Source organism: Anopheles ziemanni, chromosome 2, assembly GCF_943734765.1.
Source record: "Anopheles ziemanni chromosome 2, idAnoZiCoDA_A2_x.2, whole genome shotgun sequence".
NCBI classification, from domain to species: Eukaryota; Metazoa; Arthropoda; class Insecta; order Diptera; family Culicidae; genus Anopheles; species Anopheles ziemanni.
In genome coordinates, this window is record NC_080705.1 from 6,087,624 (window position 1) to 6,113,397 (window position 25,774).

The 25,774-nt window shown below is 46.5% G+C and overlaps 1 protein-coding gene across 1 annotated transcript; it reads left to right on the forward strand.

Moving 5' to 3' along the window:
• The first annotated feature begins 23,602 nt into the window (after positions 1–23,602).
• LOC131287218 (uncharacterized) lies at positions 23,603–24,724 on the forward strand. The gene is made up of 2 exons (XM_058316287.1): positions 23,603–24,177; positions 24,670–24,724. The coding sequence occupies exons 1-2, from the start codon at positions 23,603–23,605 to the stop codon at positions 24,722–24,724; spliced, it is 630 nt and encodes a 209-aa protein (XP_058172270.1).
• Positions 24,725–25,774: the final 1,050 nt, after the last annotated feature.

Here is a 25,774-nt window from a genome sequence, read left to right on the forward strand (position 1 = left end):
TATCACACAGTCTTTATTAAACCAATATCGGGATTTATCAATCACGGCTAAAAGCATCGCCCGACTGCAGCACACTTTTCAGCTTCATCAGCTTGATGGAGCACTCCGCCCGATAGCCTCCTTGTTTGGGGGGGTTGAGAAAATCAGAAACGGGGAAGAAAAAGCATGATAAAGGAACTGTTGGCCAATCTCTTGGTCAGTGGAAAAGCTTTCTCGGCGTAGATTTTTGTTTGCTTTTCTACGGGTATAAAGTAAATAATACCGATGCTACCGGGGGGGAAGCGAACGGTGGATCAGTGGGAGAAGGATGCCAGCTTAGAAAGCTGATGCTGGTCGTTCGACGGAAGGATTCCAGCATTTCTTTTTGCTTATCGATTTTCCGACCGTTCTTTTCTAGGGTTTTGATTTTCCCCTCCCTTCTTTCGCTTTGCCAAAGCGATCGTTCTTCGAAGTTTCGTCATGATCAAAGCTGCACTAAACTCGAGTAAAAAAGTAAGCGAAGGATATGAAGCTAATCTATCCCGTAGAGCGTGGGTCCGTCGTCACCAAAGGAAAAGGCAATAAAGCCTCGGAAACGCCCTTCCCCAGCGCGATTTGTCTGGAGTCCTTGGCCTGAGAGTCTCCGGGGTTGCGCTATCGACGAAATCATTCGCTCGATTCGTTTTCGGGTGCATTGCAGTTGAAAGGCTCCCGGCTGCTTGCTTCTTCCTCGTCCACACGTCTTATCTGGCCTGTAACCGTGAAGACAAAGTCTTATCGACTCCCGGCTGGTGTTTTGGAAACAAAGTTTCCCATCTTCATGAACAGCTCCGTCCGCCGGTCGATGTTTGCGGACCAACGAAACTGAGCGACCAACTTTCTCGGGCATGTCGGGCCACTTCGTTTTGCTTGTCGAAGCTTAGCTCGTTATAGCTCAAACCACGGTCACGGAATACAGAAACAGTTTGAACAGCAGGGATCCTTCAGGCAGGCGAAGCGTCATCGACGAGCGGTGGGTGCCCTATTTTCCCGACTACCTTTTCACTGCACTTTTTCCGTTTCTTCGCTGTTTTTCGTTATTGGTTTTGAGTGAGTCTGTCTTCACGAGGGAGAAAAAAAAAACAACTGGCGTAGAAACTGAGTGCAATGATGGAGTACCGTCGATGAATGGAGCCAAAGCACGAGAAACCCTTCTAGTTAGTGTGTTTTCGCCTTTACCGAACTTTCACGAACATTTTTTACCTGCAAATCATCATTTCAAGCGCACGCTGTGAAGTGGAAAGGAAAAGGAATCACGTCAACTCACGAGCGAAAAGTGCACCTTAAAATCGAGCTGGTTGCAAATGTTGGATTGCTTGGAAAGCTCAAGAAGAAACCCTCCTGAGCAGGTCAGTAACCGAAAGTGGCTTTCCATTTCTACGAACACCCCGTTCCCTCACCAACGAATACCTATTTATTGGACTTGATAAATAGAGAACGGTGCACCCAAAAACATGATAAATGACGCGCCTGAAACCCTTCTGTTTCATCCGGGCTTCTTCGCTTCCCTTCGGCGAGCAATTTTCCAACCAAAAGAACTCCATCACAAGCGCACAAACCTAGCCGAATGACCTGGATTCAAATCAAACGATACGTGGAACCGGCTTTGCTGCACCGTGCACTTTAACTGGAAGACCCTGAATTGGTTCGCCCAGTTCCGTTAATGGTTTGACTTTGGCGAGAACTTTCCCCTCGGGTGGAATGGTGAAGAATGGAAAATCATTCCTATTGTCGATGGAGAGGAAAGCAAGGCTTACACAATAGATGCCTGTTGAACAATCGATCACATCCAACCTGGCAGTATTTCGCATTGATTTGTTTCGCTTCGAGAGCTTGTGTTTGAAGATGCAATATTCAATACACTCTTCTTTTTTAGCTCTTGAACCTAACAGAAATACCCTGCCTTCTTCCAGTTTAGTTATCTGCATTCATAAATATTGAGATTAAAATAAAGAAACAAAACCAATGTTTTTCCATTTTCCAATGTGCTCCCCTAACTTCGAAACACCGATGAATATTTCTCCGAATGGCATGGCAAACAAAAACACTCAACCAATCAAATTTACAAATTCAAATTAGACTATCTTGAAGCGATTTATCTTTCAAGCATGAAATGTAACTGCTGCTGAAGCTTCTGGCAACCAGTTTTCCCAATGGCGGGCACGAATTCAATCGAACTCGCCATCGCCATGACAGATGAAGGTAGACTGTCTGCAAGGCAAGACGACCCAACACAAATGGATTCCATTCGGCGGGATCGAACCGGTTGTACCCTAGCGTCCGCTCGAGCTGTCACCGATGTGCTGATTTTTCGCCAATGCAGAGTCGGGATCGAGGATGGAAAAATGGCTTCGATGGGCAGCTGATAAATTATCGACCAAGTTGAGTCACCTCGGATGGAGGGAAACAACATCAAGTTGCCTTTCTCCTCTTGAATCCTGCAATCCCCTTGAAATCGGAGCACAACGGGTGCATTTTTCAATCCCTCCCTCACACACACAAAAGGGTTGCCTTACGAATGAGTGCACTCAGGAGCCGATGGGAAGAATAATCGTTCTCGAAGCGATTGGTATTCATCAAACCATGTTGTTTTCCCTGCCGGCGTGTCTGTCCCGTTCGATGAACCCTGACTCTTTCTCTCGAGATCATAACCTTCCCTGCTTCGGGTCATCCTGTACTCATTTGTAACACTTTGTAAAGCTTTGTTTGTACTACCGAAATCGTGTTCAGCATCTTGTACAACTTGATACAAAGTATTTGCTGAGAAGAGTAATTCAACTCCTTCCAAGTTTTCCATACTTCAAAAGCACTCGCTCTAAACGATTCCTGATATCAATTTAAATTTTTAATTAAGCCGTAGTATTAATTGTAAACTTGGAAAATTTCTACCGAAGTGTTGATGCTGGGAACTTCAATGAAAGAAAACATTATTCAACTTTAACAGGAATTCTTTTCTACTCTTTTATTCAGCGAAATGATCTTAAATGCTTTTTACCGAAAAGTTTCATTCACAAGAATCCACTAAAAGCACTCCTTCGGTGCTGGAACTCATCGTAGCACAAAAATACATGTTCTTCACCATACTTATGGTGGTTGTAACGCCCTGTTCTTTATATTCGACGATAAAAACATCATTTCCGAACTCGCTTTTTCCATCAACTGATAAAAAAACCCCCCGTACGGAGAAGAATGGAAACAGGCCCGAATCCGATGGAAATCGCCGTCGTTTTCTGCGCGTCTCTGCGCTGGTATTTGCTGTCAGGTGATAAAATGAGATGCTTTCACGAAATAAAGCACCACCGGGCGAGGTGTACGAAATCGCACACATACCCACAAGCAACAAGCTTTTCATTCGAAGGCGACAACCGCCCGGTTCTTGTTGCGATGTGGGTTAAAAGTTACGCTTCTCACCGTGTTACTTTTGGCGCCGATGGGTTTTTCTTTTTTGCCAAACACCCGTACACTACCAACAGGCCTACGTTACTTTCGCACCTTTCGCCGCTCCCGCCAGCATATTTGGTGGAAAACGACGTCATCGTCACTTGCGGGTGCAAACCAAAAAAAAATCTCGAATCCCTTTCCACGAGGTGCCTGAAGACAAGCAATAAGCTGGAGTTGCTTGGAGCAGGGAAAAAGTGAAGGAACTTCTGGGAGACAGGGTCGGTTGCAACGGGGGGAGCCAATCGCGAGAAGTTTCGCGCCGGAGAAAGCATGAGATAGAGGTAAATTATGAATGATTCACTTCATTACATATTAATGGTATTTTATGAGTGCGCTGCTGCACGCCGGGAAATGAAGTAATTTCACCGAATTGTTCCTGCATGCCTGAAGCGGGGGGATGAATGTAGCCCCCGGCGCTTTCCCTAGCCCCCCTCCTGCACATACCAGTTGGTAAAGTGTTTCGCGTGCCAAACTTTGCGCCGAATGGTAAAATGCTACGAATTTTCCACCTCACCCAAGGCATGCGCCATCTCCCATCGTTTCCCGGAGGGTTCGTGGTATGTTTCAGGCGTGGAATGCGCGCGTGCCACGCGTACCAACCACTTCGAGCAGCTAGGCGTGCCCTTTTTCCGAACAGTCCAAAGCGAAACGTGGTGTAAATTAACGCGTTTTGTTGTTTATGGATCAACGTGCGCGACTGACGGGGCGTGTTGTTTTACTTGCGCGCGTTCCAAACAAGTCACCGTAATGGCCGTTAGTGTTAACTGGCGTACCAACCCCCCCATGCACTATCCTGGAAACATGGGCTCGGGTAGGGGTGTTGATTAGGGAAATTTTAATCCTTATAATTCAACCGAACAAAACGTCACATGTGTGCACGTGTGCTTTCTCTACATTGGTGTGGAATAATTGAAAAGGTACTTTCCCTCAAGAAGGCACTCACACATAAGGAGCTGTTAATATTCAGCTCTAACGAAACTATGATACTAAAGTTTCCAACAAATTGGAAAGAGCGTGACATTAAATTCCTCATTTACGCCTCATTTATATTCATGTACATAGTTGGAGTGACAGTGAAGTGGCTTCGTCTTTAAGAAGTTGTTCGCATGTACTCTTTCAAGTTACAATTTCGAGTAACAGAGAACGACTTGAAGAATACATTTGAAAATCAAACGCGACAGAGTTAGAAAGACATGCCAACATGCGAACGGTAGGTTTTCAAACCAATTAATCAACAACATCAAACCACTAAACCAAGAAAAGAGTGGAACGACGACTGGAAAAATAGAAATCAATCAAAACTCTTCAGACAACGAATGTCACGCCGTGGTGAATGACACCGTATGCATTTGAAACCTCTACATCTTAGCAAAGATGCGCCCGTTCTTCAGCCGTTTCCAATGAAAAGCGAACAACACCAGGCGACAATCATAACTGGCAGAATTCAGAACGAATCACTACATAACTGTCATGTTTTGATAAAGTCGACCGCAGTCGACAAATTGTGTGCATTCTGTGCCTTTTCCGCTGCCGCTTCGGAGTGCAGCGCCATGACCGACGAGGGGAAAAAAAGACCAAACCGACCATGAATGAAACATTTCCACATTCCGACGCCTCGGCTGCTTTCATGCTTGCCGTTTTTCCCCTTTTGGCACCGAAATATGTCCCGTACCGGAACGCTTTTCATCGTTAACGTTATCCTTTCCTTTTGCGATGCCTCCTGCCATAGCCTTCCCGAAAACGATGCAGTAAAAGCGTCGTTGCATCCGAAAACGATTCACGTCCAAAGGCTGGAGCGGGTAGAAAAGCCACAACATCGTTCGTGTCTGGACGGCTACACGGAAGGGGAGTCTCGAAGGAGAGGGTGGGGAAAAGAAAATTCGTTCAATGAAAACGAACCAAAGAGACATAGAACGGTTCCTTGCGTGGTTTCTCAATGCGTCTCCGGCTCTAACGAGAAGGTTCCGCACAGTTTTCCCAACACGCCAACCGTCAAGCTGAAAAGTCTGCGAAGTGCGAAGTAGTTGTGGAGAACGGAAAATAAGATGCCACAACGTCGGCTATCGCGAACGAGAGGAAGAGAACGTTGTGCCGACATCTGGTTTCCCAGTGTCTGCGGGAATTTTCTTCCCATAATGGCACGAAGTGAACAGCAGCAATAATAAGTGCAATAACAATAATAATTTAATATGTATCTCAAGACGTCCCTGGTTGATACTCGTGAAAAGCCATGTAAAGGCGAACTACCATACCATGCGAGTGTGTGCCTTATCTTCGCTTCCTTTTCCGGCTTGAAGGGAACAGCGAATTTTCCCGATTTTGAGCAAAATCCAAACCGTGTCGTTTCCAACGATGGGATGGGAACAGGTTTTCCAACCCACCTGAAATCGGGAGATTCTACGCGTGATTGTGGATCGAATAAATACACTCTCGAAATCGGAAAATCATAAATATCGAATCGAACTGATCGCACCGTCGCTGCTCGAAGAGCAACATTTACCAGCATCAAATAAATTGAAAATATTATCAGTTTGCCTTTCCATGCCTTTTGCTCGCCGGTTTCCAAACGGAAAGCCAATGGAAGATAGATCACATTCCACGGTGTTCGGGTTTTTCCCGATGTCTTTGCGCTGGGGCTATCACTGTTTCGCCGAAGCCAATCGGACCTAATTGACCGTAAAATTGTGCACATTAGGGCGAGAGATGATCGATCGGTGAAAAGTTTATCGATTAGAGGTGGCAAAGTTTTTGGTGGACTCGCATTGGTTGTCGGGTGGAAACGTGTGCAGGGGAAACGTTGCTGTGCACAGTGAATTTGAAAAGATTGTAAAGTTTATGGCCGATGACTTTTCAATTTGGGGCACACTATATTTACACTGATTGATGAGTGTGCCTTTGGTAGAAAGGGACTTTTGTGAATTGGTGACTCGATTTAAGTACTTTTAAAGGGTATGAAAACTAATCGATTCGAAACAGTTGACTGAGGCTCAATAAACAAAAATAGGAATTCGTGTCGGTGAGGCCGTTTTTAATTCCTTGCCGTGACTTTTCCATTTCAATCCAACGACGAACATATTTTTAATCACCAAACTGCAACGAACCAAAGAGACAGGCAAGAGGATAAACGTAACCTCAGGTGAAGTGCTCCATAAAGCAGAAGCAATTAAAACATTTCCTTTTTATTTTCAGCTCTGAATAGGAAAAAACAACAACCTACCAAAAAGCTCTGACTCCCGGCACACGTCCCTGCTCTCAGATAAAAGAAGTAAACCCCTCTTCAAGCACCAATAACTAGGAGAAAAATCTGGATAAATGTTCATAGCAGCTAGAACGGCCTCCACTTCCCACGATTGAGGAAAAAAGCGAAGCAAGAAAAACTACAAATCCCCAAAAAATTTCGCGACCCGGTAAAAAATAAAACATCTCAAAACACACTCACCTTTCGCTAATCCTAGCACGCTCGATGCGACGGAACACAGCAGCAAAACTGTTATTTTAATAATCTCCATGTTTTTTTATGAGTTAGTTCTCGCGTTCGGGAGCTTTTTTCCTTTGGTTTTTCGCTGGCATCGGGTTTTTGTTTTGAGCCCTTTCCTTAAACATCCATACGCTTCCACCGTTCCTAGATCCCGGTCCAGGGCAAGGATCGAACGTGACGGGGGTAAGGTGGGTAAAGGAAAGCGTAGGATTGGGGTGATGATACTCGTAAAACTTGGCCCAAATTCCGACTGCTTCTACGAAAAATGTCACACACCGCACACAATTTCACCGTGGGCCAAACGAAGGCTGACCTTTCCTCACTGACAGATGCCGAGGAGAAAGGGAGAGAGAGAGAGAAGGGGAAGATGAAAATAAAAATGAGGAAAAAGGAAAATAAAAATATCAACCGCACCCTTTTGCGGAAGAGGAATGCAAATAGTTCAAACTAAAAGATAACTGAAATGTGGAGAAAAATCTGAAAACACCACACACCGGATACAGACACACACACTCACTGGCACCTCACCGGGGCAACGGGAAACTTTTCAGCTTGAGTCAAGCTCGACGGCATTAACCGGCTTCCGCGCCTTCCTGCCTTCCTTTCAGCCTCAGGTGGAAATTGGATGGGAAATAATCACTAAAACACTAACAAACAGTGGCCACTCGTTTCATGTGTTTTTTTTTCTGTCGTTCCGCCCGAAATTTTCAGATGACGTTTTTCGCAACGGGCTCGCTTTTCCGCAGCTTTCGGCCTCCCGCCGCTGGCCGTTGCAGAACGCGCCCTTTTTTCCGACCACACGGCACTCGCAATGGCACCATTGTTTCACTGTGGCTTGATTTTAAACTTCCTCCCCCTCTTCGGTTTGTTTGTTTGTTGGCTTCGTTTTTTATTTCGCACACCCACCACGGAACTTTTCCCTCAGATGGACCTTTCGGACCTGGCTTTTCTTCCGGGCGATGGCCGGGTTTTTTTTTTGTTTAAACTGCGGCGTACAGCTTCAGGAGACTACGGAACAGAACCGTACGTTTCTCCGTTCGGTTGTCAGGCCGAGTTTGTTTGGTTCACTCACTCGTAGCGTGTTTTTTGTTTTTCCTTGCTAACGCCACTAACCATTTGCCATGAATACTCTTACGTTGTTTGCCGTTTTTTTTTTTACTCTCTCTCTCTCTCCACTCAGTTTTTTCCCATGTTCGCCACTCTAAAATGAAAGATTTTTCTGTTTTTTAGCTTAATCTCCCTCGACCACTTCGCGCCAGCGGATAACGATTATTTCGCTAAGCCTGCTGCGACGAGGACGAAAAGTATTATTCCATCCCGATACGTTCCCGATCCCGAGCAGCCTCAAAAGGCCACGGGGATTGGGTGGTTTGGGCAGAAACACACACACACACACACATACACACAGATGAGCATGAACGATTTTTCCTCATTCACCAGCTTGTGGTTTTGTTCACCGGGACAATCTGTTTACAGTGTTGCTTTCATCGCGGTGTAAAAGCGCCGCATTTGCATTTTAGCACTTTGCAACGATTTCTTTATTGCACACGTGCACACGATGCGCTGGGGACGTGGAAGGCCTGTAAAGAGTAGGAGAAAGACCAATAGTTAGTTTAATTGTTGAAAAGAGTGGTTTTAGGTTAAGTGAGTCATGGTGAAATGTTTAACAGATAAAAGAAAGCTTTCTCTCATTTATTAAATACTGTTGTTAATTATTAACTGAACCACAGTGATGTCAAATTAAAGTTCTTGTATTATTAACACAAACTGCGTGTGTGATTCTTGACCTTGAATATTTTAAACTTTTCATATAACCATTTCCCTGACAGGAAGCTGTCCAAAATATTTACATTTGCTTAAATTAATGGGGTTTCTTTCGTAAATCGATTTAACGCATGCAATGGGAACATTTAAAGGCGAGCTATTCTGCTACCTGGGAAGAGAAAAGTACCACGTCCGTATTTGTTCTCTCCAAGCGTGCTCAATTACACCAACAACCCGCCCCAAATTCTCCTAAATGAGGTTCCAAGAAGCCAAGCGTCACAAAACAAAGCGCTTGGGACAAATATTTACTCCCAGCGCTCCTCCGTAGGCTCCTTGAAAATTCTCATTTAACCCCTTTATTTGCGTTTCCCCCCGTGCTGCACCTGTCGCCTCGGTCCAAGGCCAGGAAGCTTCCATTATTGTATTCATTTTCCCATCTTCCCCCCCAGGGCTCGTACACATGCGTCACCTTGCGACCTCGTGGTCGGACGGAAACACGCTGCAAACATTTTCTCACTTGTCATCAAGTGAAACCGAAAATTATTTTATCTTTTCCTCCCCCAAACGCGGCCGAGCCAAAGCCTCGGGTTTCCTCCGCTTTCCACCGACAGTGAACAAAGAAACAAATGTCCTTTCCGGGTTGCGTCCTTTTGGGGCATTGGGTACCTTGATGAAAAGCGTTTTTCCCTCGCTGGAAGCTACCCATTTTACCCGCAACCGTCAATGATGGGAACCAGACCGCCGTTCCGGATTTGGGGCTTCCCGGAGTCTCATTAACATCGTATCAAAAGGTAGCTGCAGTATTTAGCAGCGTGCTGTGTATTTACCATGGAAAAAAAGGATCGGAAAATGGGTAAATAAAATGGACGAGTAATGAGGAGACAACATTTACATTGAGTTCACCAAATTCTTGTTTATGACGAATCTATAGAAATACTCAATTTTTTGTCAAGTGATAAAGCAAGTAGCCAAACAAATTTAAGGACTTTGATAAAAGTGGAATATATTGAGAAGAATCGATGTTGCTTTTAAAACTGCACATGTGTCGGTTTACGGCTTTAGCGAATGTTTGCTCACTAAAATGTTAAAATCTCTTATGGTGAAACAAATCTATTTTCCGAGTAGCCAATGCAACATCAAACCGGCTCCCGGTTGCAACCCCTCACGTTTTGCCTACGCAGTTACTTTCATCTTAACGAGTTTGCCGCTACTAGCCAGCAAAACTTTCTGTAATCAAATCGTAAAGATACCTTAAACGTGAAATTTACGACATGTCCGTCCATTTCGCAAACGACGTCGGAAAAGTTAATCCATAGTGCTACGCTCTGGAGGGAGAGAAAAATCTTGGTTGCATTCAGCCTGGGAGCGCATTCGCCGCCCACCTTCGGGACCCAATTGTCAAACTCACCCTACCCGGAAAACCCGCACCCCCGAAAGCGCGCTTTCTTCGGGAGGCGATGAAACTTTCCCGCTAGCGGGCAAAATCTTGTTGAAGAAACCGTTCCGGCTCGGTTGTTTCTGTAACAAGATTGAGAAACCGTTTGGCTCGTGGCAAAAGCCCGCAAAACTTCCCGAGGCCAATCGATAGACCAGGCCTCGGAACGTCGGAAAACTCGAGCCAAACCCGGTCCTCCCACGGGGTTGATTTGAGGTCAGCCGGAGTCTCGGAACCGAAACAAACAACTCCACCGCACGAACGCGTAGATTCCGTGTGTTCTTCGGGTGAACTTTTTCCCGTTCCCGTTCCAAGCCACGAACCGCGTTGTCGAAGGAAGAAGAATATCGGCGAGGGATTTGTTTCCTCTCCCGCCGCTTGAAGCAACCGCCCACGAACACGGTGGACACGCTCGGAACAATCTCCGTCTCATTGCCCCTGCAATCAACCGTGAATCGTATATTTTGCTCCGGTCTCTCACTGTGAGCTTCTCCGACATCCTCAATCGCCGATGAAGGGAAAATCCCCATGCCACATGGGAGAAATCGTTTGTCATATGACCTTTGGGGGAGGGTCGGTTGTCGACATGCTCGCCCCGGTGATGTCTACACACCCGTGCGAAACGAGCTAACCGTCATCCAAGCTTTTTGCGAAACGAAATGGAAACAAAGCACTCCCACTCGGGAGGTGGAATAAAAAATGCCATTGATCCGGTATTAAGTCGCTCGATTCGCAAAAAGGTACAGGATTGCTTTATCTTCAATTTTTGAAACAGAACCTTCGTTCATCGGAAATTGAATTCATGAAAAACATATTTCATAAACGTCCTATAATATTTGTGTATCCCTTTAAAGAGCAACACAAGGAAGAAAACTCCCATGACATTTTCTATGACCTACTTTGAACTTTCTTGTAACCGTTCCTTGGGAAAACAAAAAGTTCCTGCCCAAACCCGATTCGGTTCAACCGTTACCTTCACTCAAGCTGACCCTTCTGCATCGGTTTTCGTCAACCGACGCAATCGTTTTCGGGAACATTCCGTGTCGTTTAACTTCACCGAACCCATTCATGAAATATAAATCGTCATCTCGTTCGTCAAACGCAGCCCGAAGCTGGAGAGTTGTTACAAACCCCGAAAATAGCACTAAATCGTCCCTAACCCTAGCGCTGCTCGAATGGTTGAGTTGGTGTGGTTTTCCTAAGAATCGCCCTGCTCCGTCTTCTCCCGATGGAACGGATACGAAAATTACCCACCCAGCATCATCAAGCAGCCGCGGGGGGTTCGTATAACTTCATTAAACGCCTATCATATTTGTGTTTATTATCTTTAGCACCCACCACCACCACCAACTCCACTCCCACCAGGGTGATGATAAAGATAAGCACAACGATGATGGTGATGGAAATAATGACACCGAGCTCTGGTGCTGGTACGAGGAGGGCTTGTTTTCGGGAAGGAGAAAATCCCCACGAAATTCGGGTAACGGGAAAAGGGCCGAAATAAGCCAGCTGTCCCGAGGGAGTTAAGAATCACCCCTGGGAGCGTCCGGGAAAACAGGCAAGAGGATCGTATTACGGACCAGTAGCCTCTAGGGCAGAATGTAAGGCGGAAATAAATGTCCGGAAAAGGTTGATTCGATTTTCACAATTTTCAAATACAGTCTAAATGCGCCCGGGAAATGTTGCCCAAGAAAAACCGCCCACCCATGCACATGTGTGTACATTCGGGAGTCTTCTACATCACTCGAACCCAAACGAACGGTATCGCCGGAAGGAGAGATGACCACGGATATGGCCACATTCTTTTACGGCCATCGATTCGCCTCAAGAGTGGTTGTTGCTTTTCGTTCCGATTTTCCTTCCGACCTCCCAGACAGCCCCGTTGTGTCCCGTTGTGGCTAACAACGGTTGAGCTTAAGACAAGTTGGTGAAACAAAGCCATCACCACACCGGCTTCATAACGTTGTTAAGAAGGGCTTCCGTTCCAAGATTTCGGCTCGTTGACTTCCGATCCGGGGGTGACGAAATCCGACGCGGAAAAATAGATAACCAATGGAGCGGCTGTATCGCTATCCGAGCGGAAAATCAACCACAAGGGTCCGTCCGTTCGTTGTTGGCAGCTTCGCCAGGGGCCCGTGGGAATGTCTTCCGCCTCGACGCCCCGATCAAAACATCGCACATTGTCGGCAAAACCCTTCGAACAACGGTACGAAGCCGGAAAGATATTGACGGATACCATGATGGGGGTATTACACTTCCGTTCGGGGGGGTTTTCCTTTTTTGGGATTCTGGCTTTTCGAAGGCTCTTCTAGGAAGCGCATCCTTTTTCCACGGAGCGTTTGCTGGTAAACGACTTACGACAATTTCGTATCGGAAGCTTACGCCCCCTCCCCCTCCGGAAAATGCCCAACCGGGTGGAGGCTGCCTGGAAGGGGATGTCTTTTTAGCCGATAATGGCTTCGGAGCGTAAAGAGCTTAGGCGCATTAAGAATGTTTTGCACAGGAGTGTGTTTTGTTTTGCTTCACCAAACGCTTTTTCCCTTGTTATCCTACACGCATACAACAGGAAGTGATACGCTAGAGGATCCGGTTAGGATGTATTTTCATGAGCCTTTCTAAACACTAAACAGAATGTTCTTATTTTACTCTTTCTAGACTTTCTTTTCATATGCTTTGTAAGAATGTTTTAAATGCATTTTAATTACTATTTTAAATAATTTTTATATTTAAACTCAATGTCTGTGCCTCTCCACATGCCCAAGCTCTCCTTAACTTTCCTCAAAATTGTACTTAATTCATCCCGGAAATAAATCCAATCTACTGCCCGCCATCCAACACCCCAAACGCGTGGCTTCAGAGGCAAACAAAAAAGGAAATTAAACGCCCACAGCCCATTAAGCAACACTTACCCCGACTGCGCTGCGTGCTGGCCGCCCTTAACTCAACGGATATCCGATTAACTTGGCGTACCCAGTACGCTTTTGCCGGTGAGCTCGTCCGACTGACGGACACGATACCGAAACACGTGGATCAGCTGAGATTTTGGGCAAAATGTTGCAGAGCGATCGCCGCTACCCTTCCGCACGGTACGCACTGTTGCACCCTAGCCCCGGGCACATACGTGCCAACACACACATATCCCGAGACACACACACCGATTAACGGACGACACGGTACGGTGCAGCTCGAGTGGAGTGCAATAACTTTTCTCCCGTGCGGCACTGAATCATGCTCACTGACCCCATAAATCACGCTCAATTTCCGGTGCACGATGCACTCGAGAAACGGCCGTGGGTTTGTGTGTGTGTGTGTCTGTGTGTGGGAAGCAGTGTGATACTGCTTTATGTTGAAAGGACGAGGCTGAAAAAAGGCAGAAGTTTGCATCGGGAGTTTTGGAGTATTTTTTTGTCGTGCTCCAGATGTTTTTAATAAACAGAAGGTTTCACTCACATTCACTACAAAGTACGACAAAAACTAAGAAAAACTCCATCGTAGGACCGCTTTTGGCTTTTTCCCAATGCCAACTTTGGGTTCACATTACACCGGCTTCGCAAACGAACGCATATCGTATCATTGTTCGGGATCCAAGTAAACAGTTCTCCCTTTTCGAGCCAACACCAGCCAACCTTAGCGCTAATATCGTTCGGCGGAACGATGAACAAATTATTAATAATCCCCGCCAACCATTATCGGAGATATCGTATCGCATCGTCACGGTATCGTTTTCCCGTTGACGCCATCGGGCGCCTACACCAGCGCCATAATTGACGCCATCGGCAGCAACTTCATCGTCTCGAAGCGCGTGGTGCGTGTATCGCGCGCGCTTTCGGTTATCGTCATCCGGGAAATCGGGTGTTTTTATTTCTACATGGCGTTGGCGTTCGGTCGCCTCAGATCCTCCCCCCACTCGCTATCCAGCCCTTGGCGATGATCGCTTTGGCCGTGGAGGAATATCTTTAATCGGATTATGTTTTCATTATTGAATTAATTATTCACTTCCGCCGCACGAGCAGAGAGTTGGCGCTCTTCCACAGGACGGGTCCGCACTTCCGGCGATTGTTTTGATTTATTTTTCATTTGCCTCCCAGCGCCGGGAAAGTGGAAGGATATCCAGCAGCATCTATCGGAATTAGACTTAAAGTGGATTGTGTTGGGGGGGTTGTTTTTCCTGCTTTTTCGCCTGCTCGAAGATTACCGATTATCGTTTATGGAAGTCATAAATACACGCGAAATGCCAGACGCGCACAAAAACAACACCAATCAGTGTGTTTGTGTGTGTATATGTGTGTGTTTGTCTGTGTGCTTAGCACGTCCTTCCACGCCAGCGTAGCGTAACCTATTTATTCCGACCACTTCTGCCCGGCAACTCTATCGGATGTCAATCTGCCAGCGTGCGCTTCCGACGACGGTTCGACACTCCTCGAGTGCCGCGAACCGGAATGACAGCAATCTGTCTATTATCTCACGACCGGACCGTTTGCTCATTGTCAATCTGCACCGCACGCCAGCTGCTCACTCACCGTCGATGCCCGGAAGGAAAAACATCCGGCTTTATTTTTCCGTTTTCCCCGAGCGTACCGGGGGGACGCACAAATCTCTACTATGAATAATTAATCATCTTTATGGTGTGCGCGGCTGCTATTCGTCACTGCTGTGTGTGTGTGCGGGTACACGCTGTGGGCGACTGGGTATGGATATTTATCTCACTTGCTGCTGTTTTCTTTTTCTCCAGCCCAACCACCACCCAGCCCACCGGCATGGAAAGTCGGAGAAAAATATGCACAAATTATACGGCCACGAGGAAGCTGGACCAGATGCTGGCAAAACTAACCCCCTTCACCCGACGGAACTAGGGCATCCTCGGCCCCTCGAAAAGGGACCGACTTCGCACACAAAACGTCAAAACGCGGAACGCGTCACGGCGACCGGCGCACGGAACGTACAGAACACATCCGCCCAGAGCGAGCGACACGTTGGAACTGGTTTTTCCCGATCGGCGTCCGAGCGCATTCCCGGAACTACGAACGCCGACGTGGCCCGAACGAGGCGATCCCCGAACGCCAGCATCCTTTAACAGGCACGCTTTTCCGAAACCGGGGTTTTCACTCTCACCGGACGCCGAAGGATTGTTTTTCACCGAACGCACACAAAGCGGCGAAAAGCGCAGGACAAGGCTGCCGAAATACCGTGGAAAACATTCGTGCACGAATCGCTAACGAAACGGAGCACCCACACACAGCGGGAATGTTCGTGTTCCCTTGGGGGAGAGCGTGAGTGTACGATGTGGCTGCGTACTTTGTTTTTCTCACGCGGTAAAGGATCCTTCACGCTCGTGAGTGCGCTAACGTGCTTGTATTTATCTCGGCGCGTCTCGTGAATGTGTAAATATTTGGAATCTGGCCAAGTCTGTTGTCTTTGGAAGAGGCACAACTAACAACAGAAAATTTTTCGGATATTTATAATCACATGAGCAGAAGTGTTCACAAGTGAGATAAAGTTCTCACTGGTTCCAACTGAATGTGAGAATTCGTTCATGCTATGATAAAAACATTGGAATGAAAATGATCCATACGCAAATACAACGTGGGATTGTCTCAACATTCTTTGAGGATGTTATGAATTCCAAACTGTATCAATCAGCTAAAATTAAGGTATTATTTATGTCGTTTTATCTATCTTTTTCAATCTGAAATGGTTAGTTTACCAATCATTTACTGAACCAAAAATCTTTAAATATTTTTACAAGCAAGGTAAGAAGTATTCCCTCACGCTAATCTATCGGTGTTGCTGAGTACGCTTCATTCGCGTTTGGATGATTCGAGGAGTAAAAAAACTTTTCTTTTCTACTAGCCTTGCCTTCATGTCTTCATTGTACGCACACCTGATCCTTTGCACGAGAGGCTACTTTGTTGGCCGATTGTTAGCGCCACTGTAGTCCCTGGAGAAAATAAATCGTAAAAACTGTTTTAACTTCTGCTTTTGCCTTGTTGTTTTCTTCTGCTCTTCGTCCGACGAACGTGTTTGTGTGTGTGTGCTGCTGTCGTTTAACCGTGGCTTTGAAGTTGACTAGGATTTTATGCTTTCCTCTTTCTCTAGACTTAACGTCCACCGCCCACTGCAGCCCCGCTTTTCCCTCCCGTGCACCGATTTAACTTCCCATTTGGCCACTCACCACAGCAGCAGCCATGCCACATTCGTTGCACTTTTTGACCGAGCAAAGGCATTCTTTTGAAGAGTTTGTAATGCCCCCGCGGGCTCCAGGCGAATACCCGTCGGGAGCATAAACTTGCGTTCAGCATCCGCCAGCCGAAAGAAGGGCTGGGGGGACACCGAGCGGATGTATAGTCTGCACCTTGGGACGCTTAAGGGTGTGCTTTCTTTTATTCCTGTGCACCCTGTACTCTGCCTTTTCGTTTGCAATTTGTATGTGGACTTGTGCACGCGTTGCATTCACTGCCGGTTTTCCCCCACTGTTCCAACGCGACTTGCGTCTCATTAGCTTGTGTAACAGCTTCAACAGAGTGCTTTTGCAAAATGGGTCCAGTTAAAGATGCCATTACAAGTTCGCCGAAAAGAATGTAGCAAATTGTTGTGGTGTCCATTCTACGCAACCAAAGAGCAGCATTGTTTCTGGACAAGTAATTCGGGCGATTATTTTTAAATTGATCGTGAGTTATTTTCCCATCACGCCAACATTATTTCGTGGTATTTGAACGGAGCTTATACCCACACTGGTGGCGTTTAGACCAAACGCTCTTCCCACCAATTATTCGTATGCTTACAGCTAAATACCATGTCCCAAAATAGCTCCCTGATAATACCCATCCTTCTTGTCCTTTCCACTGGAGTAAGACATCAGCATTCCCCCGAGTAGAAAGGAAGCGAAAGCTACTCGGAAGCTGTGGACACAAACACCCGAAAACATGTGCGACGAGTGCAAAAGACGGCGATCTCTCCCGTGCCGTATATAAATCGTTCCCCAGACGGTGTCGACGGCCAAAATAATGGCTCATAATAATCGCATTATTTTCACCGGAATGGGAATTAAAAACATATCGACAGTGAACGTTTGCTTTCCCCGGGTGAAGAAATTCCCTCCCGGGCCCACGGTTTCTTTTGTTGGCGAGGCACATGGCACGGAACTTACGGCCTACCGCATGCGGAAAAATTGTCGTGATAAGTGCTGATGACACATTCATAGCTTGAAATATGTTGAGGTGGAGAGGATTTAAGACAAAAAGAAAAACAAACCTTCGTGAGCCAAATAAACAAATAATAAAGTGAATTTTGTCACATGAGCTCGGGGGTGATACAAAAGCGAGCAGATGTTTCTTGCATTTTATGATCTTCTTTTGAAGTTTTTACCGAGTTTTACATTCCTATTTTATATTTTTTTTCTGATTTGGCTCATCCTGTACTGTTTTGATGCTTCATTCATGCTATGCTACTTCGTTAACAAGTTTTTCATAAGCACATGAATACTTAAGTGCTTTTTAATAATCCGTCATGCAACTAAACGAACCCCACCTTTCATGGATACCTACAGAGTGCAACTTCCATTAGCAAAAAAAAATCTCTCTAAAGAATATCCATAGTTTCTCGATGACACAAGTGCACTTCTGTTACCTTCCGATTGGATTATCCCGGTGGACGGCTAGTTGTGAGCTGTGCGGAAAAGCGGAGGAAAAAAGAAAACTGCTTATCTTTAAATAACGCTCCATCGGTGTGTAGATACGTAAGTGTAGCTCGAACTCCTTAAGCCCCTCTTGAACTTCATCGAGGGCTGGAAAAATCTAAGTTCTCGGCGTCCTGGGCGCTCGCCGGTCTCGCTGGTGCGACTTTTAATCTCGAAACAACCATCCCTCGAGCTCGCCCCTAGCGGATTTAACCGACAAAAGTTTATCCACTATTAAAAACCTAATAAAAAAAAGGGAAGGAGATTGGATGAGAAACGGCAAGGGTGGACGAGAGTACGCAAGAGTCCAACGCAAGTAATGCTTCGTGTACATTAATGGCAATTGATGAATGACATTTTTATGGAGGGCCACTTCTCCGGACCGGCTGTGGCGTCGCTCATTCCCCCCGGCACTAATACTTCTCGGGGAGTACTTTTTTACGACTCTTGCTACCCTTACTTTAAACTCGCTCGTTTAAGGGGGGCCCCACCGGTGCAGGGCTAAGGGTGCCCGGGCTAGACGGATGCGGATGGCCGGCTGGTGAGACGGAAACGATCGGACAACTTTCCAGCGGGACAGAGAAAATCGCTGCTTCCCCCATTTCCGTGTTGCTTCCGGTTGGTTTATTTTTGTTGTTCCACCACGAATGTCACCCCATCCGTGCACTGGTTGACGCTGTTGGTTCCCCTGTTGCTACTAAAGACATTAAAAATATGTTCCCTCCACTACTGGCCGCTTTCCTTTTTGCTTCCAGTGCTCGGCGCTAACTCCCCAGGAGCAGAGTTTAACGGCGGTACGGTTCCGCTGCGGGAGCTTTCCGGGAAATATTTAACACAAGTCCAGCCAGCACCGACCGGAGCGTGGCACGACTCGGAGTTGGCATTCGTACGCTGCTGTCCCTTACTCCAGCTCCGGAAGCTGGGGATTTCTTGTTTTCCCCTTGTTGATTTAAAAGGAAGCGCGGGTGAGAAAGAAAAATACGGAACTAATTAAATTTTATGCTTTTTAAATAGAAAGTTTCCGCGAATCTCTCGACGACTCGACTCTTCAAGAGAAAGCTCTTGCTGCAGGGATCTTGAATCCTCGATTTTCAGTAGACCCCCCTGGAAGAGAGGATAATGCTTCTTCCAGTTTATATTTATCGTTTAATAATGCAATGATTTTCTTTTTTTTAATAGAATAAACATAACTACACGACTTCATTGGCATTCGTCTACAGAAATAGCGTAAAAATTAGTCATTTTAAATAACCATAGGTACACTTCATGTAAGTCATTTAATAGCCCGTAAAGATGATTTCAATTCTATTGTAAACGAGAAAGCCAGGGCGATTGATAACGAATAAGCTCATTTTCATTCTCACTCTACTTAGATAACCGGAAATCATTAAGCAACGATCGTGAAAAAGGATCTGCCTCGCTTGGAAAATTGATTTCGGGTCATCCGCAGGAAAACATCTAATTTACCTTCTCCATTAGTTTTCCGAAACTCAAATCCTACGCTAAGAATCCTCAAACTGTTCCTTGTCTGGAGGGGAAAGAAAAAAGTGTTCATAATTCATGAACCTCAGTGCCCGCCCAATAAACAAAGTATCTTGCCCAAAGAAATCGAAACCTCTGCTTACAAATGAAAACCTCATTTCGACGGTTAGAAACACCTTTTCCGTTTTATTCGTTTTACCACTTTTTCTAACACGATGTTGTTGAAGAGGAAACGGTGCGCAAATTCAACAGCCCCGGTTAGAGCTCGGGCAGTTTATTTTATGTTTATTTCCACCAATCTTTTTCCAGTTTCCCTTTCTATCCATTTTATTTTATTTCGTTTCCTTATGGACCCCACATCCCTTTGACATCTTTGAGCGAGCATAACGGTTCTTTCTCTTCCCGCTTTTTCGTCTTGTTCGCTTCCGTTGGGTTCTCTTTGTGCTGTTTTGTTGTCATCGTCAATGGTTCCGTCACTACCTACCCCAAAACACTGCTAACCGGATTGAGCAATAAAAAAGACGAACAACATTGCGACCCTCGTACCATTCGTTTCCCTGCCCCATTCGGAACAACATTCCACTTCGAGGAGTTTTTTTTCCGAAACATCCCCATCCAAGGGCAGAAACCAAAGGCCCCAAGCAACATAACGGGGGAGGGGGGGGGGGGGGACACAGGGCGCCAAGGATACACAAACAAAGCCAAACATGGTCCTCTCCCGGCCGGCTGCCAGCTGTCGATGGGCGGAAAACCCGGCGGGGTTGAAAATGAACCGGTTATTTTCACGCCCTTGACTTTCCCCAATTCGTCACCGAATCGATGAGGTGGGGAAGGGGTCGGGACGTCGAGGGGGTGGGGAAAATCTCTAAGTGTAATGTTTGTAGCCCGGATTGCCGGTTGTTCATTGCCAGCTGTCTCCGGAGATCCGGAAAAGTTGGGCGGAAGCTTTTCCCTGCCGTCGGGTGGTCCTTTTTTATTGCATTTTTAATTTTATCTCTTTTTCGATGAGATAAAAGTGTATCGAGTGTTGTCGGTCTGTCCCCGAGACGGTACCCCTTTTTTCGGGAGGTCGTAAGAAGGGGTGTGAAAATGGATCTCTAACAAATCTCACCCACGGCTTTCACCCCTTGGCACCCCTTTATTCATCCAGCAGCTGGTGCAGGGTTGAAACCTTTTTTTTCGCTATGATTTTCCCGGTGTAAAAATATCAACAAGACCATTTTACGCACGCACTGGAAATAAAATTGGTTTGTTACTGTCCTTCGCTGGCGACAGGGAAGGCAAACAGGAACTGGTGGTGTGAAATTGCACGTTAAAAGCGAAGAAATCCCGGTACCTTCCCCAATCGGTACCATATGAGAGGTGAGGACACATAAACGACACGGTTAAGTGTGAAAATGGGGCGTGGATTGAAAATGGTTAATAAAAAAATCTCACGACCAACACAATAGAGCAATACTGGGGCGGACAGAGCAAGGGTTTATCTGTTCGGAGGGTTCCTCCGGACGACAGCTTTACGGCCTCGTTAAAGGGCTCCTGGTTATGGGGTCAGCCAAATGGTTAACCACTTTCGTGCACACTCTTTTCTGGCGCGCAGAGATTCGAACGAGTTTATGTAAAACTGTCCGGCATTTTGTTCAAATTACACTAATTTGACCGTTTCGTTTGATCACCTGATATCGAGTTTATTACGAATGGAAGCCCAAACAATTAGTATTAACAACTAAGCATATGGCTTTCACGATTAATATAACTATTCAAAAGCGATTTAACTACGATTTTATAAATTGAACAAGCAATTAAGATTATTTATCGGATTTTCCCGGAAACAGTCGTTAAACATTTCTACTTCATGACTAACGACGATTCTCTATCGCTGGCTAACTTAAAAAGCGTTTACATCGTTTGCTTATTGCCGGAGTTTCCCAAGGAAGGACTAAAAGCTGGAGCCATTTTCGTCACCGAATGCTTTCCAACTTCTCTAAACTTCTAACCGAACTGACGTCCAAGAGTCGTGTAATTGTCGATGGACGTCGAAGAAGTGATCGTCCCTCTCACACCACTTAACTTTTCACACGGCAGCTGGGCCAAAGAAATGCCCACCACGCCACCGACAACGAACCCTAATCGATTTTCCCTGTCGACGGAAGTGACGTTTGCCGCAACAACAAGTCGAAAAACTTTCCACGCGCGCTCGCGGTGCGTTATTTTGGCTTTCGTTTGACCGATTTATTTCGGCAAACAAACTGCCCAAAATTCCCCCGGGAACCGCGTGAAACTCGCTGAGGATGGGGGTGTTTTCCACCGGCATGGAAAACCCACCAGCACAGCAGCCGATCGCAAGTGGTCGTCAAAGTTCGCCACGCCAAAGTGCTCGATGGGCGGTGTGCTTTCCCCGACTTCCTTGCCCGCTTCATCGTATCACTGCCATTATTATGGACATTTCCACTTGTTCTCCATTTCGTTCCCCATCCTCACACCCCCGGCAGCATCCATCCTCCTATGGGCGGGTGGAAAAAAAACACATAACACAACCATCCCGAAATTGGCCAAATCGACGCGTGTCCTGCTATTAACGTGGAACAATTATTGAATTGGTTGCAATCAAACGGGCGGCCGTAAATTTCCAAACCCACCGGCCGCCCACCACCCTCCTCCAGCTTGTTTCGCCCGGCACTTCAGGAATGGACGGCCCTCGAAGCGCGCGCGTTTAATGTGCGAAGGTATCGTGGCGGGGCTGGCGAGCAGATAAAAGCGTCGATGTTGGCTGTCGAAGCGACGCTATTCGAAGAATCAATCCGACCATAAATCGTTACACTTACCCTCTCTTCGTCCACGCAGCCCCCTTCCCCACCGAACGACCGTTATTTTTATCCCTCCATCTCTCTTTTCCTTTAACATCATCATCGGACGGTTTTTGTTACCGGTAATTAACAACATATTTTCGCTTACCGGACCCTTGCTACGAGTTTCGTCCGCTTGACGTCAGATTGCACGTGCAACACTTGTAATTCTATTTTCGCGTTGCCGAGCATTTCGCCACCCAGCTTTTCCGCTTTTTCCGCGGTACATTTTGCTTTAAGTTGCTACGTTCGGCGGCTGCTGAAGTAGTAGCGTCACCGGTCTATGAGGGCTTTTTTTTACGGCTCAACGGTCATAAAGCTCGTCACCGGCGTTGGCATGGCGTCAGAGAATGGTGTGTGTGTGTGTATGTGTTCACCATTCAACGACATGAGGGACAGAAGGATCCTGCAAGAGCCGAAAATACGTGAACATTTCGACCCACTAATGCTCATGTGTGTCCGCGGCACATAACACTCGCCATTATTTTCCTATTAAAAATGTAACTGACCCAAAATGAGAATCTAATACCCCCCGGCTCGGGTGGAACGAGAGGGGAGAGGAAGAGAGATAGGAAACCATCATCCTTGAGGGGTTCCTGGTTTTTTGGTTCCTGCCCCACCCGCCCCGCCGGCGATGTTACGTGATCCGGGCCGGGGCTCGATATGGGGAAACATTAATATTTCATACATTAACTGACCATCACCCAGCGCTGCAGTCGAACGACGCAATGTTGTTGGCGGGCAAAACGCCACATCCTTCCAGCTCTTTAGCGCGTTCTCGTTGGGCTAAATTTACTGCCTCGTTGCTCCGTGGGAGATGGACCGCGAGGTGCGTCGGCAGGCCGGGGGGGAGGGTTTACCGGGGACAAAGTGGGCTATTTTTCGGACCGTTTTGAACTTCCCGGTAACATCGGCTTGGGCAGCACGTACGCTCAGGCTGGTTGACGGAATGGTCAAGCTTTGGGGGCTTAATTTGTGGTGACAATTTGATGACTTGGCGATTACTTTAATAACGTACGCAAGAGTACTTATTGTTGAACGGAGCTAGGATTATATTTATAGATGATTTCAATTCTCGTGGAAATGTATCTCGTCCAAAGCCAAAGAAAGGATAATTTGGAATTGAGAATTTGCAGAGATCTATGTGAAGATTCAGTTTGTTTTCCAAAATGAATCATAGTAGGGGTTATCATGAAATCGTCGTTTCGTTTTAGCGGTCGCTAAAGGCGCTCATTCGTCGTTAAGGGTGCTCATTTGTTCATTATAATGAACTTTTAGCGACTGAAATGAACAAATGAGCACCTTTAGCGACCGCTAAAACGAAACGACGATTTCATGATAACCCCTAGTAGGTTGGATGTGCTACCAACTTGTTTACTTTGGTTACATCGAGTCATCCTTGAACTGAACTGTCAAAGTCCTATTTTACCTTCATCTAACCATCCCGTTTCAAAATCATCTTCACAATGGTGTTTGTGTTACGATTCCTGCGGACTCGAATTGGCAAACTTCACGAGTTTCTTCTTCGAAACAGTAAAAGGCTTCTGATATCTTCGCTACTCCTAGGCCTCGCCACGGGAATTCTTCACTGGCTATCCATCCGCTATCCGGCGCTCCCGAGGCAGCTCCAGGAAAACCTTCGCACCTTTCCGGTGCAAATCGCTTTCTGCGCGTTGTCACTCCTGTCCTTAGGAATCATGCTATCGGTCAGGCTGTACAAGCGTCACCTCGCGGTCAAAGCACGCCGAGTCCGATCCGCCATCCGGCAACGCTACATCGACTACATCGTGCTCTGTTTGATGGTGAGCGTGGCCAACTCGGGCCGTCGGCATCTTCAGTCGCCCGACAAGGAAGGACTCACTGTGACGCAGCTGGAATGCTACCGGCGGGAAATCGAAGCAGCCATCAGTCGGTTCCGGGTCCGCGCGAGAAAGCTTCTATACGAACCGCCCGCCTCGGTGACCTCATCGACGCCCTTCCTCGAGCGCTACTTCCGACTTGACGGCGAACACTTTGGGGAAGAGATCCTTACCCTCAAACGGTCTGTAGGGGTTATCATGAAATCGTCGTTTCGTTTTAGCGGTCGCTAAAGGTGCTCATTTGTTCATTTCAGTCGCTAAAAGTTCATTATAATGAACAAATGAGCACCCTTAGCGACGAATGAGCGCCTTTAGCGACCGCTAAAACGAAACGACGATTTCATGATAACCCCTTGTGTTTTGGGTGACAATAGGGGTTATCATGAAATCGTCGTTTCGTTTTAGCGGTCGCTAAAGCTGCTCATTTGTTCATTTCAGTCGCTAAAAGTTCATTATAATGAGCAAATGAGCACCCTTAGCGACGAATGAGCGCCTTTAGCGACCGCTAAAACGAAACGACGATTTCATGATAACCCCTAATGTCCGTTAATTTCAACCAAACTTCAATCCCTCCCTTTGAACATTTCTCGTCCTCCTAAATATCTCGCCCTGTATAGCCATTTTTCGATATCACTTATCAGGCTCATTCTCTTCTGTCTCCTTTTTTTCCATAGAGACGCCAACTCACTGGTGAACGTACCGGCCATCAAAGGCTTGCTGGATTGCTAGAAACCTGTCGAAACGACTCCATTCCGACTCCCGGAAAAGAAGCCTCCCTGAACGAACGAGGATTGCGCAGCGCCAGCATAAATTCAAACTCGAATCAATTAAGAGATTATCAAATAAGCATTGCCGGATGTTTGATTTATGTTCTGGTCGATTTTACGGACTGCTTCGGAATCGTTTGGCATGTCTTTACTCATCGCAATCGGTTGCTCGTTGCGTTTGGTCTGCTGTTCGCTTTCATCTTGCGTTTTTCTTCCAGCCAGAGAGACTCTATGGTCCATTGCGGAAAAAGGTGAGTCTAATAGAGAATCAATACCGTCTCTGGAAATGGGGAAGCAAAACTTGGACCTTTTTTCTGTTGCCAAAATTAAACGAACCAATCGTACTCGGAGTTCAGTGTTTGGACAGTGTCGATTCAAATGATGGAAAAATCTGGCCCAAGTATCAATGCTGATTAAATCAAAGCCCTGCCGTACTGTTTGGTGTGTCAAGAATCGGTTCGGATCGTTGTCACTCGATTGCTATCCAATTTATTTCTCTTTGATGACCGAACGACTGTCATCGTGCTTTGTTCACGGTGCCTACCATCGCTCCTAAGCCAATTAAAGACGAGTTCAGCCACTCTAATTAGGTGCTAATGAAATCAGAAAACTGTACAACACCGAAAAACACTCTTTTTTCGGTCGTTTACTCTGTAATGCTGCCGCTACTACACAGAAGTAACATAAAAGATTCATTCCATCTGTTCCACCGTTGGGCTCGATGTGCAAATTGTTTCTTAAATAACAACTAATAACCGTACCAGCTGACCGCGGCCGAACTCTTGGAGCAGAGTAAAAGTGTGCCCAAAGTTTTCTCTTCCCGGGCTAACTTTCTTCATCCATTCGTTCTCGTGTTCTGAACCCCGGAAATGGAGACAGCAAAAGCGGTAGCTCCGTCGGAAACCTGCGACAATAAGAAACTCTAGGCCGGGACCATCTCACCATCTGCGAGTGTGAGCAAAAACGTCTGGAAAAGTCGATGGGACGGCTCGGGCCGCGTCATGCCATTGCA

Bases quoted from the DNA above. Each gene is read 5' to 3' on its own strand.
- LOC131287218 (XM_058316287.1), top strand. From the start codon at position 23,603: ATGGTGTTTGTGTTACGATTCCTGCGGACTCGAATTGGCAAACTTCAC. The intron at 24,178-24,669 runs GTCTGTAGGGGT...TTTTTTCCATAG, and splicing joins GAGATCCTTACCCTCAAACG to AGACGCCAACTCACTGGTGA.